The sequence below is a fragment of the Triturus cristatus genome, chromosome 4_1 (genome assembly GCF_964204655.1).
Source record: "Triturus cristatus chromosome 4_1, aTriCri1.1, whole genome shotgun sequence".
Classification (NCBI taxonomy): domain Eukaryota; kingdom Metazoa; phylum Chordata; class Amphibia; order Caudata; family Salamandridae; genus Triturus; species Triturus cristatus.
In genome coordinates, this window is record NC_140585.1 from 335,525,986 (window position 1) to 335,544,050 (window position 18,065).

General features: G+C 48.9%; 1 protein-coding gene across 3 annotated transcripts in view; it reads left to right on the forward strand.

The window, feature by feature from the left end:
* LOC146854898 (transcriptional enhancer factor TEF-3-like) overlaps positions 1-18,065 on the forward strand; it is a 779,218-nt gene that overhangs the window by 711,652 nt on the left and 49,501 nt on the right. For all 3 annotated transcript variants that reach the window (XM_085652320.1, XM_085652319.1, XM_085652321.1), the window contains one exon: positions 210-350. In XM_085652320.1, the coding sequence (XP_085508446.1) occupies positions 210-350 (141 nt within the window). The remainder of the gene's footprint in view (positions 1-209; positions 351-18,065) is intronic.

The window sequence follows — 18,065 nt, forward strand, 5'->3', positions numbered from 1 at the left end:
AACCTGTGACCGTGAGGTCAAACACAGGCCCCTGCAGTGGACGAATTAGTCCACTGAGCCACCAGACACGTCAAGCAGAGTCTGACCCTCTCCAAGTGTGTTTGGAGGGTCAGGAAATGGGATTTTCTCACAAGCACATAAAAAAACAGCACTCCACTTTAATTTCTGGGACGATGGTACTGAATAAATACCCTTCTTTTTCTTTTTAGGCGGATTTGAACACTAACATCCAAGAAGAGGGTAGATCTTTCTATGGAGTTTCGAGTCAGTACGAGAGTCCGGAGAACATGATAATCACCTGTTCGACAAAAGTCTGCTCCTTTGGGAAGCAAGTGGTGGAGAAAGTGGAGGTAGGAATGGGAGCTATAAAGGTTTAAACATGAGGCGTTTGCAGGACTGTCTGCAGTGAGACCTCTGCCCATGTGGGGCAGATCAACTGCAAGCAGCCACTGAATCCTTGCAGTCTTCCCATAGGCCTTTGCATTCTACAAATTATGCTGCTTTTTAGTGTGAGCCTTGCAAAAACCTATTGCCAGCGTACCAAGGACTTAACAATGGGCATAAGCTTGGCTGTTGCTTACCATTGGCTGGCTTTATTGTCCCTCTCATTTGCTTGCTTCTTATTCAGTGGCTTGCCTTGTCAATCTTGTGTTTATCATTTCCCTGGACCACAGCCTCTTTGCTTGTGTTCTTCAACTGCTCACTTTTGGGTATCTACTTTTTTCTTTTTTCCTAAACACTCCTCAAGAGTGCATGCATTTCCAGCTGTCTCCCTTGCGTGCGTCTCTGTCTTCTTGTGCTCCGTGTTGCTCTCTCTCGTTGATGTACGTCTCTCACCTCCACGCTCCTTGTTGCTCTATCTCACCTGTGCCTTTCTCTCCCCCACTGTAGAGCGCTTCTCTTACTGCTCCTGTGGTATTTTCTCTCTTGTGTGCGTCTCCCCCACCTTCCTTTTTGCTCCCTCGTGTGCTTCCTTTCCCTTACACCCTCACCACCCGCTACCATGACCCTCTCCTTTGTTGCCCCTTGCCCCGGCCCTATTTTTGTAATTTAATTTTTTGTGTGGAGTATCAGGCATCAAAATTGCACCTTCCTTTGCATGTCCCAAATCTAATTTCTGATCCATGAGTTCCACATAAAATGACATTAATGTTGAAATATTGGTGTGTGTCACTGCTACAGCCAGTGAGAATTAGAACTATACTTTGATCCGTTGCACTGTTACTATTCTGTACTATATGCAGTGACGTGTGTGTGTGCGTGCGTGCGTGCGTGTTTGTGTGTTTGTGTGTGTGTGTGTGTGTGTGTGTGTGTGTGTGTGTGTGAGAGCTATATCATGGTGATGGGTATCAGCAAACAGGTATACAGCAAGGTACCTGCATTATGTTGGGTCATTTTCCTGCGCACTCAAAAGTAAGAAGCATGATATACTGCAGGTTCTTAGGTCTTCATGCATAGAAACTCTGTTCTAGGGGCACTTTTGATAACAAGCATTGGCATAGCCAATACGTCTCGCTTTTGGGACCTAATAAGTGTTTTGCCAGACCTATTGGCAAACAGCTGAAGCTTACTCTAGCCACACCTAAAAACTGGAACTCGCAATCACTATTAAGATGTTTTGAGAGGGAGTGGGGAGTTTAAGCGTGACTTAATACGTCAAAAAGAAATATCCGAAAGCAGCCATAGTCTGACACACAAAAGGAAAAGCCCTGTCAAAAAACTTCTTCAACTGAGCTATAGAAACTACAGCCCCGACCGTCACACTTCCCATCTACCAAACCAGCAGTGCTGGGGAAGAACAATTATTGTGTTTTTGGGGAAGTGGTGTGAAGAGTAGTGGTCAAAGCCATGTAGTTTCTTGGCGCTAATAAGAAGGAATCTGCATACTAAAGTGCTGTTCTGTGGGGATGCAGAGGTACTAATTTTAGTGCTGCCTTTGAAATGGTCGGCTGCCCACACTATTGTAAACTACCATGCTGCCACGCCCCCCTTCCTTTCCCTTTCAGAGAGAAGAGTGCACAGAAGCTAGCTGCTGCACGCCGCTGCTTAATGAAGTGACAATGTATCAAAGCAGCCATCGACTCATACCCTCCCCGTCATCCAGCTATTGTTCGAAAGGTCACATAACCTCTTGAACTCGTACCTTTGTGGTACAGCGTTCTGCCATTCGCCAGAGCCTAGGTACAGTGGGCTATAAGTGGAATGAAAAAACTAGTGGTCTTTCAAAGGGGCATGGCCGGTGTAATTAAGGGCGTGGCTTAAACACATAAGCTAAAAATCTGTGTTTAGTATAGTGTGCTGCCTGACTGGTATTTTGCTGTTTCTGTCATTGCATCCTCCCTACAACAAGACAGGACTATTAGGTTTGTCAATGGTTGTTAGCTGCATAAAATAAATAAGCAACAACTGTGACTTTGTTGTATATAATATTGAAAATGCTTCCGTTCTGAAATGACGAGACTGTAAAAAAACTAAAACCAGTCTCTTTGAGGTTACATCAAAGGCTTTGAGAAGTGGTGGTACTGCTGCGGGGTTAAGATTTTTATTTCACCCTGAGGGTGAAGGCAAAAATAGGGAGCCCGAAAGGTGTCTGTCTCAGCACCCGCCTTTAAGAACTGGCCATGCTGAGCACCGGCAGGACACGGCCCTCTTAAAGCACTGCCTAGGAGTGCTCATATGAAACTAACACCTCAAATAAACTGACCACATAAAACTGAATGGGCATACCCATACTACAACACATAAAAGGGAGTGTATTTAGTGTGGGTACCCCGTGAGAGCAGCTGGTTTCAGCCAAAGCCTCAACGGCCCAATACGAGTAATATAAAGTGATTTATGGTTGAAAGACAGAGCTGCACAGTTGGAACACTCCGCTGACCTGCTTTGCAGGCTGCACGCTCCTCGGGGGTTCCTCCCATCAGGCAAAATGTCTTTGTAAACCACCAGAGCAGACAGTTTAAGTGCTCTTTTAGTGCGCCCCTCACCAAATTTTGCAGCTGGGGGGGCAGGAGAGGCTGGTTTTGCATCACTGTGAGTTAATGCACAGGACAGGCAAGCTCGGCTGTTACATTATAAAAAAATCAGTTTTACGCCCACCATTATCACTTCTTCAGGAGACTCTTCCACCTCCTGGAAGGTGGTGTCCTGGGCATTTGCCCATGCCCTAAAACTGTTCTGGTTGTAAACTATGCATATGGCACAGGGAGTGGATTTTAAATTTACTGTAGTCTTCTTCTGCGTTTCAATTTGGCAGCCACACAAAAAATTTAATTTGTCGGTGCTAATGGATAATAATACTCAGTGGCTCAAATTATCCATCACCTGCTCAAAAATGGATTTGCCTCCAAAATGAGCACCAAAGGAAATAGTGAGAATGCCAAAAGTCAGAAAAATTACTCCCTGCTAAACCCTCAGAGTCTCTGATCCATTCTGTATTTTCAAAATAACCACAGACTATGCAAATGAGTTCCACGGACTATGCAAATGAGTTCCATTTAGATTTGCTATATGTTCTTATGTGAACTTCAAGCCAGTCCGGATTTTTCAAGCTCTAGAACCAAGCCTGCTGGGACTCGTAGTTCACGTTCCCATCGACGGCTTTTAAGCTGCAGATTACTTTACGCTGTTGGCTACAAAAATTAGGAGTGGCTACTGTTATCTTTATTTCCTTGGGCCAGTGGGCAGCGGTATAAACACAATATGCTTAACACTGAGAACAACCAACATTTTTACTCCTGAAATTCGTGACGATCCTAGTGAAGCGGCAACCTGACTGAACCAAAATCCGGCTCAAGCATTCGAATACCTTGTTGCTTAAGGACTCTGTAATGGGAACGGGGTCAATGCTCAGACTTACAGAGGTGCGAGTAAAACATTTAACCACCCATCTACTGTTTACAGTTTTTTTCAATGCAATCCACAAAGATATTAATCTCCCTCTCTGCACTGGAGCAAAAAATATCTTTCTGACCCAGGAAAACATCAGAGACTGATCCCCTCCATATTTTTGAGAAGGTCCGACTTTGGAGCTGGGGAACCAGGTTCGAGTCTCGGCGTCGGCTCAAAATCCTGTGGTCCTGGGCATATCTCCCTGTGCCTACCAAAAATGAATGCCTCCTTGTGTAACTTAATTTGTGCTCATGTAAAGCGCTCTCCTACCTTCGGGTCGAGTTCACGCTACATAAAACTGCAACAAAAAAAATAGACGATGGCCTCTAGTGCTTATATGGCTGGCTATGGTTCTAATCCCGGCTCCCTCACGTGATCGCACAGCGTGACCCTGGCCAAAGTGTTTAATCCCCTTGAGTTTCAGTTGCCTTATCTGCCAAATTTGGGAGCGATTTAACAGAGGGAAATTTTAAGCACTGCTTGCTGAAAACATCGGCACATTTAATATCCCATGTTCCGCCTCAAGCCCAAAATAATGAGCAAATTTCAGCAAAGTTCATTTGTTTTACTTTTTAGGAGGTATAGTTAAAATGCGGTAGTTTAAGCTGTTCATTTAGAAGCGCGCCCCGGAAAATAAACAGATGCTCAGCGCTTATACAACCAGTGGACCAATTCAAAGCGCTGCGGGAGAATAGGATAAATAAAGGTACGCACAGGTACGTTTTCGGGTTTCCATGTCCCGTGCACAGTTCCATTTGATGAAATACCTCTCATAGAGCCAAGAAGAGAAGTGCCAACCTAGTTGAGCTGTTCGCAATCACAATTAACTTTATTACGTATTTGAAACTTATTGCAATAACCCCTGGTCAGTACTGGCAGACTACTGTCTCTTGCACAAAGGCAAATATTTTTGTACTCACAATTTGCTTCCACGAGTATGGGAAAACGCAGGGCCATCGTAACTGTCAAAATAATTGTACGGGTTAGAGCCAGGTTGCATGGGAAAGTTTCAAGTAAGTAGCTCTAATCCCACCAAATACGTTTCTTAAACGTGCTCTCAATTTAAGTATGTAAGGGAACCGAAGGTGATGTGCTCAAATTGGTGTTGAGGCGGAAGCAAAAAGTCAACAAAAACAAGCCCGCGAGTGGTGCTTGAGAGCGCGCGTGCTTGTGTGAGGGATCTGTTTCCAATTATCTCGCACGCATCTGGGCACGATAATTGTAAACAGATATCGCCCTTACGGGCAACCACAAGCAATCGGCCGTGGGCGGAGCAAAGGCGGGACATGCACCCGCCTTTGCCCAATTGCGTGCTATTTTTCTTAGAAAGACGCACGGAAAGCCCAATAGCCTGTGAGAAAAACAAAAACACACGCACGAGCGTGTAGTCAGCTTTCTGAAGCCCCTTACTAAAAGTCTCGCAGAGCAGATCATGCGCGATGCGCTAGGCTTGACCTAAAAAGGATTCCATCATGTACATTCCAATGGATCTGACATCTGTAAGGTTATACTCGTAGCGCATATGTGGTTGAAATTTAGGTGTGCTATTTAGTTCACTGAACAGAGGCACACACAGCAGTGTTGCTGGAACAATTTTCAGAGTGGGGGTGCTCCCATCAGTGTTATGTCACGGAAGTCATAGGGATTGTGAAAAATGTAAGCATCACACAAAAACAAGTAAAGCAAATGAACCACGCCCATTCAGCAGTAATGGTAAGGGTGTGATATGTAGCTAATGGTGCATTTTGGAGCATGTTGTCGCAAATATATTACTAAAGCATGTTGTGGTAGAACACTGCCATTAATAGACAGCGCATTTTCCATTGCAATGGCCACTAAATGTGAACAGATGTTTGTTTTTACTGATCAAACTATACATCGTAGAAATGATAAAGCGTGCAATTTGGGTTTCAGTAAATATTTTACATTTGCACATCACTACATAAAGTTTATTGATTTGTTTTGATCCTATTTAAATATTTGTTTCCATCACACTTCTGAATTACAAAATAAAGTGTTTCATTTGTGCTTTCCTAACCTCTGAGATATTTTGAAATATTTGTGTGTTTAAAGTTTTGTTGTCTGTTAGAAAAAAATTAACAAACTACAGGCTTTCCTTTCACACTCCCCAAGATTGCCACATATAAGAGCAAAACAATGGGGGGGGCGTGGCCTAGCTGCATGGCGGCGTAGACGTTCTTCACCTGAGCTCCTCGTGGCGGCCCTTATTTCTGCATAATCCTACCCTTTAAAGCGAATACATCGGTAACTGTAAACTGCACTGACCTGAGCCCAAAGTATCCTGAGGCACGGGGAGCCCAGGGGTTGATGCGAAACGCCCCAGCTGTGGAGCTGTAGCCTCCAGAGGGGAGGAGTGCCATCTTGGATTTGCTGGGCTGAAGGGAAGCGGTGACCTGGGAGGCTCGAGACTCGATGGGGCTCCCAGGGCCTGATATAGATCCGTGTAGGGCAAGGAGGAGCAGACCAGAGGGTGTTTCCCAGATTCTACGGAGGAGCGGTGGGCAGTGTTCACGCTGCATCGAATGACAGTGGAGAAGCAACGAGACGCGGCAGAGATTGCGGCCTAACCCAGGCGAAGAGGCGGCGGTGCGCTTCGGCGGCTGGGCAGGTGAAAATCAGAACGAGAAAAGAAGCGTCCTCGGTCCAGCGAGCCCAGCGGTGAATAAAAAGGTGGTCCTGGGGCCTGTTGTGTCCTGCTGGACACAGTCTAGTGTTCCTGCCAGCCACTCCCCCGAGGGCTGGCCCACACACACCCCCTCACCCATCCAACACGGGTGTCACCGGTCAGGTGACCCCGCTAATAAAAGGGCCCGAGTGCACGTGCTCGTGGCTAGTGCACAGTACCATAAACGCTGTGTCTGTGTCGTCCTTCGTCCGCTATGTGGGCCTAGGGCCCAGGACATAACACTGGCGACGAGCGGGATTTGCCCGCGTGTGCAGCCGTTTTGTCTGATGGTGAAAGGGGGAATGTATGCTGCCCGTGTCCAGGGCACCCCCTGCAGCAGGTGAAGTCACTGGAGTGCCCGCGGTGCGGGTGAAGAGCCCCGGGGTGAAGGTGAGGCGGCTGTAGCCTACCCCGCATTGACAAAGCCTGCCGCCCAGATTTTCCACCAATGTGATGACCCGTGCCCGTTTGCTGAGACCCGCGACTGTGGTTTTCCCGTGTGTGCGTGGTCGACGAGCGGGACTTGCCCGCCTGTGCAGCCGCGGTTTCTGAAGGTGGTGCGAAGGGGCATGTGGGCGGCCTGTGTTAAGGGCACCCCCTGCTGATGTTAAAGATATCGTCGGAAGACCCGCGAGGCATGCGAAGAGCATCGGGGTGAAGAAGATAAACGGGAGCCCCCCCCCCCGCATCTGATGTGCCGGTATGTGCATGGCGATACCGCAAGCCGTACGAACCGCGTGGTACAGGAAGTTGGTGAAGCGGCAGGAGCCCACCCCGCAGGTAAACTGCACGCAACTATCCGGCGGACGCCAAGTGAGCTTCGTGCGATAGGAGGGAGAGGAGAGTAACTGCCCACCCCCCTCCCTTATGAGGAAGAGAAACTGTGCCCGCAATCAGGCCAGCCGTCGGCGGCGCTCGCTCAAGCCCAAGCGCAGCGCTTGAAACGCAAGAGGCTGCCGGTGAGCCATCCGGCGTGAAGTGCCCCCCCCTCCACCCGCGTATCCAGGGAAGGTAGATGAGCGCGGCCGGACTGTCAAGTTTGCCGGCCACCGCTGCAGGTAGTGCCTCGAGGGGGAGGCAGGCCCCAGAAGTTAGTGGGCTGAAGGTTGAAGAGTAGCCAAGAGGGCGGTTTCCAACAGCGGCGAGACACTGCCGGTAGGCAGCTACACGGCCCCAGCACCAACTAAAAATAAAGTCACTTACCGGGTGCGGGGAGGCAACGTGGCCGTTCGGCCAGAAGGATTTCCTGAGGAGTGTGCGATCCCCGTGTAGCCAAGTCTTGGTTTTTGTCCAGTGCCAGAGAAGGGAGCCCTGCCAGCTAATGCCAAATTGCTGTAACCGATCCTGGCAAATCCCACGCAGCTTCACTGAAGCAAACAGAAAGTCCGCAGCTCAAGGGTATTGGTTTTGCAAAGAAGGCAGCACCCAGTACGAGTTGCCTGCCCCATTGACGCCCAGGTGGACAGAAACATCGGCAGCACTACGGAACCATCCAGGTTCCAGAAAGCAAAGAAAACGGACGTGAAGTGCGATGTGAAGCACTGCAGCGCCACCTAGTGGTCAGGAGTAATACCGCACCTAAAGGACGAACTCGTTTTTCAAAACCAATAGGCCCAAGGAACCGGACACTGGCATAGTCTTTCCTACAGCCTCACAATTATCTAGCAAGAAGCGACCCCAGAAGGGTTCTCATCTTTAAGGGAGACGCGCTGCCCAGCACATAAAAAAGAAAAACAAAAGGAAAGCTGGTCACACCAAGCGAACAGTAAAAGCACACCGAGATGTCACACAAAGTACTACACCCTCACTCCAGAATTGATGAGACAAATAGAATAAGTGCACTCAAGGCAGTGCAGCCAAAGGGAGCCAAAACAACTAAGCATAAGGAATGGCAGCTCCGAAAAGAAAACAGGGCTGACCCGGAGAGCATGCTGCACCATTCGCCCTCACCAGCTCCGCATACCCTGAAACAACAAAACATAATTTCACAGTAGCACAGAGAGCACAATGCAAACAGAGAGGGCGAGGAGAGCATCGCGCACGCCCCCCATCCATGGTCTGTCAACTACTCAAGGACGTTGCCGAGGGTCCCATTCTCAAGAGCAACCATATCGTAAATCCCAAGGAGAGCCAATGCACAACTGCACCAGAGTGAGAAAACCCAGACTGTTTTTCTAAAAGAGGCAGTGCAGATGAGCTCATGCGGGTTCTCCATAGAGAACTTCATGGTCCTGATAGCAGGATGTCATCACGGCAACAAAGAACAAACTGAGGAAAAGTGTACATAGACAAGAGATGCATCAAAGGGCCAAACAAGGTCCAGTGAAGGTGACCGGACTGGGAAACAATAAAGCTCATGAAGACACAGCGCGCAGAAGAGACCCCCCCGGCTGGTGGAGAGAGAAGAAGAGACCCCAAGCTGGTGGAGAGAGAGCCCGACCAGGAGAGAGAGACACCCTGCTGCTATGCACCCGGAGCCACCCAGATGCCACTACCAATGTTTTCAGTCAGAGAACTACCTACCCTGGAAAGCTGAAAGTGTAGTGAACCGAGAGAAGAAGCCACGCAACAGTGACAAGCTCTGATGAAAAATGCGAGCATTTGCACGCCAACTTGCGGTGAATGGTCCCATCGCGGTAAAGAGAACCTGGCTGATATTCCTCAGAAAAGTGATAGACAAGTATATACACTAGTTGTGGCAAGTGACCACCACAGCAAGAAAAGCAAGTATGCAGCGCCACTGCTGCCAGAGCAGAGGCAAGGTAAAGAGGAGACGGAAGGGCGATTACCGGCCAGCTGCAAAGCACCAAGGAAATTCCCAGAAGGGAGAGGGGCCCCGTGTGGCCCGAAAGCAGGAGGCAGAGAGATCGTAATCACCCCACCTGCACCAACGTCGCCCAGCAGTGGGCCAGAGATTAGTCAGGGAGTGCCCCTAATACTGGGTTAAGACGTTGGTGTGCAACAGTCCGTTGCCGGCATGAGGATAATCCAGCACTCCGAGTGGCGCGTCACCACTACTGACGCAAGAAAAGGGAGATAATTACCTCCCACAGCGACCCTAAATCACAGCCGGACTATACGGATCCCTCAAAGCACGCCTACTTCCACTACCATCCCTGAGATTGGCGGGCGCACCTGAGAAGACGCCCTATCCTACCTGACCGGACCGGTGAGAGATCGGTGGCGGGAGCAAATGTATAGCCCAGAGAACACAACGGAGTGAGCAGGAAGCCCCTGTGAGTTTTCGTGGCCCTATCGCCACCTTTCAGAGCAGGTGTAGAAGCGACCTGCATTGCGATGCCACTGCAACACTATGCCATTGCAGCATGATGCCACTGCAACACTATGCCATTGCAGCACGATGCCACTGCAACATGATGCCATTGCAGCAAGATGCCACTGCAACACCATGCCATTGCAGCACGATGCCACTGCAACACGATGTCATTGCAGCAAGATGCCACTGCAACACGATGTCATTGCAGCACGATGCCACTGCAACACGATGTCATTGCAGCAAGATGCCACTGCAGCAAGATGCCACTGCAGCAAGAAGCGACCTGCATTACGTGGTCTGTCGACACATTTTAGAGAAGATAAGGAGTGGCGAGATACAGGACAGTGAAAGTCCTATTCCAGGAAAACGGACGACAACAAGTGAGCAGTGGGAATCAACGAAAGGGGACTAGAACAAGTACTCGCACGATCACCTGAGTGCACCTTCTAAGATACGACAGCCACTGGGGCGGGGTGACATCATTCTTCATAGTGACCGTCATCCACCTGTCGCCGGCTGCTTAAAGGAAAGGGCATCCCTGTTCTACTTACACAAATGCCAAGTCAGAAGAACTGCACCAAGTGTCCGACGAGTATCATGACTGCCAATTTTCGCCAGTCATCCCTACCCACTGCTAGTTATCACCAGATGTGCTGCGAGTCGTCTCATGGCATCCACTCCATATCTGTCATGTGCATCACGACCATCCTTGGAGCTTCAAGCACAACAACTGGAGTCCCACACCACTTGCCAGAACAATCGACGATCCGAAAATGCGCATGTTCTGATCCTGGTAGCGAGAGCCTGTTCTCTGACCAAGACACATCCACCCCTGAAGTTTGCACGAGTGACGAGGCAGTGGCTCCAGAGTCAGAGCCCATATGCAGTCCCAGGGCAACTCATCCAAGGGGCCTCCCAGAGCGTGAGAGATGGATTTTACTGTGCCCCACCAATGGATTCCAGGAAGTAGCCAGGCCATCTAACCGAGAATTTCAACAGGTCACGGAATGCCAAGTCTGTCGTCAAAGGATCAAGCGACGCAATCGTCCGGTGTGGCAGTGGACTCATCTATACGCTCCTGATGCACCCATGTTGAACAATAAACACTAATCGCCTCGCAGCAAGAGTATGCTGGACTGATGAACATCTCGTAGGTGGACCATTCCTCAACTGAAGCGATGCTGAAAGGTCCGGATATCATCAGCACTGTGTTCGTCCCCAGATATACCTGGTTAAAGTATGGACATGTGCCAAGATGTCTTGATGCTCACAGCTGCACCTGTCCACCGCTGTCCTGCGAACTACATCTCTGAACTGTGAGGCTTCCATTTTCTTTTAGTTTGTTTTTCTCCTTTTCTTTCCATAGGTTGGACGCTTTTGTTTGTTGTCTTTTTTTCGTTTTATTAAAATTTGGGAGGAATGTTGTGTCCTGCTGGACACAGTCTAGTGTTCCTGCCAGCCACTCCCCCGAGGGCTGGCCCACACACACCCCCTCACCCATCCAACACGGGTGTCACCGGTCAGGTGACCCCGCTAATAAAAGGGCCCGAGTGCACGTGCTCGTGGCTAGTGCACAGTACCATAAACGCTGTGTCTGTGTCGTCCTTCGTCCGCTATGTGGGCCTAGGGCCCAGGACATAACAGGGCCCCCAGACGGAGAGTCATGGCACCTACTACGCTGTGCCCCAGAGCTCGGGGGGAGGAGGGGAGGGGACGCTGAGGAGAAAGCGCGAGGGGCCCTGCTGGAAGACGACTGGGTCCCGGGCACACTATGGTGAGACTGGCATAATAGTGGTTGCAAGCGCGAGTACCCTGCGGGAATGCCCGCTGTCCAGACAAGAGGATAAGCTCATTGGAGGGCACAGGACATATTGGAGAGACATGATCGGCCTGGCAGTAGGCTTGCGGGGAACACAGGTGGAGCCCTGACCCGTGCATCGGGATATTTGTGAACTGAGAGGTGCTTGCAATATTTACTGTCCCTTGCCGGGTCCAGGGAGTCATTACCCCAGTCACGGCAGAGTGGGTTCAGGGGGGAACCCCGCGGTGCCCCAGGAGGATAAAGCGGAAGCTCCTCAACGGACAGAGCACATATTTGGGGCACCGACCCCCACGGCCTCCTCAAGGTATAGCACTGGGGACAAGTGAGTCCGCAGAAAATATAACAGGTACGATAGGCCTCTGGCAGTGGCAATGTGGATCATTGCAAGGCGGCGGTTTACACATTACATGGAATTTCCGTGAGGTAGAAAGCGAGCAGGGCTCAGTATCTGACTAGTGGCTAAGTCTTACCACAATACGAGACAAACCGAGACACAGTCCCCCGAACTCAGGGTGACAAAGAGACTCCAACCAGTGGGCAGAGGGCAGCTGTTAGGCGACCACTATGGGGAAAGATTAACCCATCAAGTCTCAGACTAACAGAATTTCTAACTACACGCAAGCATTGGAACAAAGGGATGGGGGTTGTCAGAGACCAGGAGCCCCCTGAAAGGACTGAAAGAGTCCCCCACGCTGGCAAATGTTATTCAGGCCATCCAAACGACCAGGGATGACATGGTCCACAGAATAGACTCGGTGGCCATAGATGTCAACTTACTGCGGGCGGATCTGAGGAAGGTATCAGATAGAGTGGCCAACACGGAAGAAGATGTGGGTGCATTGCAGTCTGAGGTTAAGTCCCTTAGCTCCACTGTCGTTGAACTGAAAAGACAAGTAATAAAGCTAGACAAGAGGGCGGAGGATTAACCTATGGGAAGGTCACGGAGGAATAACCTATGCCTCGTTGGATTCCCCGAAAAGGCAGGGGGCCACTCCACCGAACTCTTCCTGGAAGAGTGGCTTACCGAAGTGATCGCTCCCAAGAAACTCTCCAAATTCTATAATGTTGAGCGCGCACATAGGGTGCTTGTCCCGTCTCCCAAGCCAGGAGCGCCACCGAGGGCCATTATCGTAAAACTGTTTAACTATAGGGACATGGATCTCCTGCTGCAGCTTCCACGTAATCGAGGTCAGTTCTTTTTTAAGGGACACTCCATCTAAATATATCCGGACTACACCCAGAGAGTACAAGATCAAAGAAAAACCTACATGATGGTCAAACGCAGATTGAGAGAGTTGAACTTGAAATATAGCCTTATGTTTCCTGTGAAACTAAGAGCTGAACATTAAGGACACACGCTCTTCTTCTACACGCCGTGGGACACCTCTGAATGGCTGGACACCAGGGGGATAGGGGGACGATGGCTGGTTTCATCTATGGAGTCCTCTGGGAGTCATACCGTGTTAGGTGTTCTACAAGATTGTCGGCGGTTTCAAAGACGACAGCAAGTAGAGGGACCCCCGCCGGGTCAGAGTCCTGCAAGATGGCACCTTACACCTATCCGACACAGAGACTGTCCCAGAATCCATTCTGGTGACACAGGATCCAGAGACGGATATTGAGGAATTTGAGAATGGGCAGGAATGATGGCGACTTGTCTTGGAGAGGCCAGAAGTGTAGATAAGTGTTAACATTGTCGAACACACACTAATGTAACATAAGCTAAGCATAAGACATTTCGTTTTAAGGACTACAAGAGGCTTTCTGATAAGAACTTTCAAATTTCTTTGGTTACATAAAGAGGTGACCGCGGGGCAGTGACGCCCCCACCAGAGTTAGGCCTGGTAAGAGATTCTTGAGAGCAATCTTGCTCCTTGTCGGGTCGGATCTCTAGCACAGCATTTAATTTGATATAATGTTCTGGGCTTCTCACAAGCACAATAGTCCCAGAGCCACGGCTCTATATGTTATTGGCTAAAGGTCATTCTGGGTGACGGGGGCTGATGGTATGGGGCGGTATGTGTTGAATTTTGCACTGGATGTATTGCTAGCAGCGGAACTAGCGCTACTGCCCAAGGGGAGGGATGGGAAATGGGTCAGTTCAGGTTATACTGTTTTTATGTTTAAGGGGTGTTGAACTTGGTCATGGGATAAATATGATACCGAGCAGGCTAAGAGGGGTTGGGAGGAGGGGTGCAAATGGGACAGTTACATCCTGAGATACTTGGATACATGGTCTGACAATAATGGCAGTACATATTCTGAAACTCCTTCGTTGGAATATTAGAGATATGGTGGGGCTGGTGAAACGACGCAGGGTTTAGCTCTTCTGAAACGATACACAGTGGGTATTGCAAGAGACACATGTATAGGGGGGCACCATTGCAAGTATTCGTAAAAAATGGAGAGGACAGATATATGCTACCTCTTATTCAGGATTTGCAAGGGGTGCTATTATCTGGGTGGGCCCGGGAGTCCCATTCCACCACATGAGTCATGTCTTGGATTCTGAAGGAAGATACGTTATTCTTCACGGGAAGTGGGAGGGCAGGGAGCTGTGTATCATCAACGTGTATGCCCCCAATCTAGATTGTCCCAATTTTCCCCCCACCATTATTAAAGCAGCAACACCATATATGGGGGCCGAGATTGTCCTATTTGGGGATTTTAACTGTGTCTTTGATTCACAGCTAGATAGAGAGCCCCCCGAAAGCTCACACTAAACCACGCATGCTGCAGTCTTTGAAGGTGCTACTACAGGGTATGCAGCTCAGAGATGAATGAGGGCTAGAAACCCAACGACGAAAGCATTCTCCTGTTATACCCTGGCGGCAAATAAACTTAGCTGCATCGATCACTGCTGTCTTACACCTGGGTTGTCAGCAGATACGGAGGGTATCTCATACCTCCCCCGATACATTTGGGATCAAGCTTCTCTATTGCTCGCGTTGAAGAATGGTTTGTGCCGCCCGGCTATCCCGCTTTAGAGGTGAAGAGTGTAAGCCGTATCGGATCCACCTTATGCTGCTGTGGTTTCAGAGACCTTACAAAATTACTTCTGGGAGAACTGGGGGTATGCGTCTAATAGGTCGATTGAGTGGGAGGCCACGAAGGTGGTTATAAGAGGGGTGTGCATGAAGACCATGTATGGAGTGAAGCAACAGTTAGAAAGGAACATCTCAAAACTTGAGAGCCAACTGAAGAGACTAGAGGGCACTGTATGAGAGACACAGAAACACTTGGCTGAGTGGACCAGGGTACGCTGGGTGCTGTTAGATGCCTGGGCCAGGCTTGAAAAAATCACATATACACCATATAGGCAGAGATTACATATGCAGGGGGATAGATCAGGGGCGCTACTGTCCAGGTTAATTAGAACGGAAAAGGAACAACTACCCGTCTTGCAATTACAAAATAGCGAGGGGGTCCGATTACAAACACAAGGGGAGATTTTGCATTTAATTTGGAATACACGTGCACAGGGGCCCAACGGGCTGATTCGGGAGAGTTGCGGGAGTTTCTGGAGGGTGTGGCTCTCCCTAAGTTAGATGACACAGAGGCGGAGGTCCTCGGGGCACCGATTTCTAGGGAAGAAATTCTAGCATCTATATGGCGCCTGAAGCCGGAGAAATGCCCGGGTGGAGACGGGCTCCCGGCAGAATTTTATCAAAGATATGCTCCCTTATTGGTTGAACAATTATTGGAGGTATTTAACGAGGCCCTAGATAGGAAGATGCTACCAAATACCATGTCGGAGGCAATCGTCTCCATGCTCCTTAAGGCAGATAGGGACCCCCTTTTGCCGAGTTCTTATAGACCAATATCTCTCCTCAATGTGGATGCCAACATTTTGAGTGGGATACTGGCATCTCGGTTGCTGCCTTACATGTCCTAAGTGATCCATCCAGATCAAGCTGGGTTTATCCCTAAAAGTAATACCGCACATAACCTATGGCGTCTGGCACACGTCTGGCATGACCCGAGTCCGGAGTCAGAGGACTGGGCCTTGGGCCTGCTAGATATCCGAAAAGCCTTTCACTCGGTCAAGTGGGACTATATGTGGGCAGTGATGGCCAAAATGGGTGTGGGACAACCGTTTCTAAATTGGATGCAAACCATATATAATAGACCGACTGCACGGGTGCGTGTAAGAGGACAAGTCTTAGAGAGTTTTGGCCTGAGACGGGATACTTGGCAGGGGTGCCCCCTGTCCCCGCTCCTGTTCGCTATAGCTATGGAGTCACTGGCTATTGCATTAAGAACAAAAACTGAAGGCTGTTTGCCGATGATACACTGGTATACTTGCGCCGCCCAGACAAGGCAGTTCCGGTGCTTATAGACGAACTGGAAAGGTTTGGTGTATGGTCTGGCCTATGTCTTAACCCTGAAAAATACAAATTGTTTCCCATGGGTGACACTAGTAGGGAAACCGGAGAATGACTTACCTAATGTGGGAATGTGATGGGTGCTGGAGGGGGTTCGATATCTAGGGATCACATTGACACATACTAGCGCGCCATACCTAGTGGAAATTATAGGGAAGAGGATAGACGGAATTAGGAGATCTGTTGCCTTATGGAAGGGAGAGTAGCTTTGACTAAAATAGTCATTCCGCCGAGATGCCTTTCTACCTTACAGAACTCTTTATATCTGGTCCCGCAGCAATTTTTCTCACAACTCAATAGCCTGATCATAGAGTTGCTGTGGGGGTCCAAACGGAAGGGGATTAAGCTGAGCACCCTGCAGAGACGGTGGAGGATGGGGGTCTAGAGGTCCCTCGTTTGAACTTTTATTACATGGCGGCGCATTTGCAACATGCAGTGCATTGGTTTGACCGGCAGGACAATTGGGAGAAGCGCATATTGGTGAGCACACATCGTGAGTTTTCTCTCCCTGAACTTTTTATGATAGAATCCAGGGTACCGGGATCATTCACTTATGTTATAAATCACGTGGCATCGGTATGGGAGATGGTAGTATGGACAGTAGTCAACAGAGCACCGTATGCTCCCAAAACTCCTTTTTGGGCAGTGACTCCCTTCAAAAGGATAGAACAGGTAATGAATGGTAACAAGTGGAAGGAGGGTGGCTGTCTTTTAATGGGGGACTTGTATACTGCGGAACGGTTCATAACCAGAGAGGAAGCAAATGATATTTTTCAATTAGGTAGGGGACAATATCTACAGTATGCTAAGATCTCAGTGGTAGCCAGAGAGATGTGGCCATCATTCCCACAAGAGCCACAGGTCACAGCAGTGCTGCAGATGATAAACACACAGGGGGGCGGAGATTGGTCTCACATATTTACAGAGCACTGCAGGAGGATGTCTCTCCAGTTTCCCTTCCATTACGGACTAAATGGAATGATGCAATGGGTGACCACTTACGGAGACGCAATGGCAGAAAGTGCATGAATAGGTCAAACAAATAAGTTCCAACACACACTTTAAATTAATCCAATATAATGCTGTACACCAGGCATATCTCACGCCCGCACACTATATAAAATATACCCGGAACAAGCACATACATGTCGCAGATGCAGAGGACCGGACGCACATTTTGTCCATATGTTCTGGGATTGCCCAGAGTTGGCACCCTACTGGGGAGAGATCATAGATACTTTGCAGACAGTCACAGGATAGGTCATACCAGTCACCATTAAAGCGGTGGTATTGGGACTACTGCCCATGCCAAAAACTAAGAACCTTACAAGAAGATTCATACAGCTGGGGATCGTACTAGCAAAGATGTGCATCGCGATTCACTGGCTGAGTCCAGATTCACCCCAGCATGGGAGAGGGATTAAAGATATGATAGAGTGGGCCATTGCAGTGTCAGTGAGAATGAAAAAGTTCAGAAGGAATGATAAACTTGAGGATGACGTGAGGGCCTGGCACTTAATGACCGCAGACCTACCTAAAGAAAAAGATCCCTCAGAGAGGGAAGAGCTTCCCTCCCACTCCGCCCAGGAAGGAACGGGACCGTTACCCATGTGAGAGGCCCCTCATTCAACAGAGGAGAATACTGACGGTTGAGACACAGGATTGAATAGATGGTTTTTGAAACCCGAAGAGAATGTTTCTACCCATGACCAAGGGGGGGAGGGATAAGGAGGGGAAGGGCGGTGAGTTTGTTTGTTTCTTATAGTTTTCGTTATCAAATTTAAGGTGGACTAGAAAGTAATATTGACACAGAAGTTATGAGGGTTTCCATTGAATTGAAGCACCCCAAATAAGGGTAACAGCTTATGTTGTAAGAATATGTAACCAGGTTGATTGAAACCAAGAACATTGTACTTAAGGTAATATGCTGATATGGGAAAGTATTGTTGTTAACCAAATGTCAATAAAAATATTTTAAAATTAAAAAAGAGCATAACAATAAGAGGG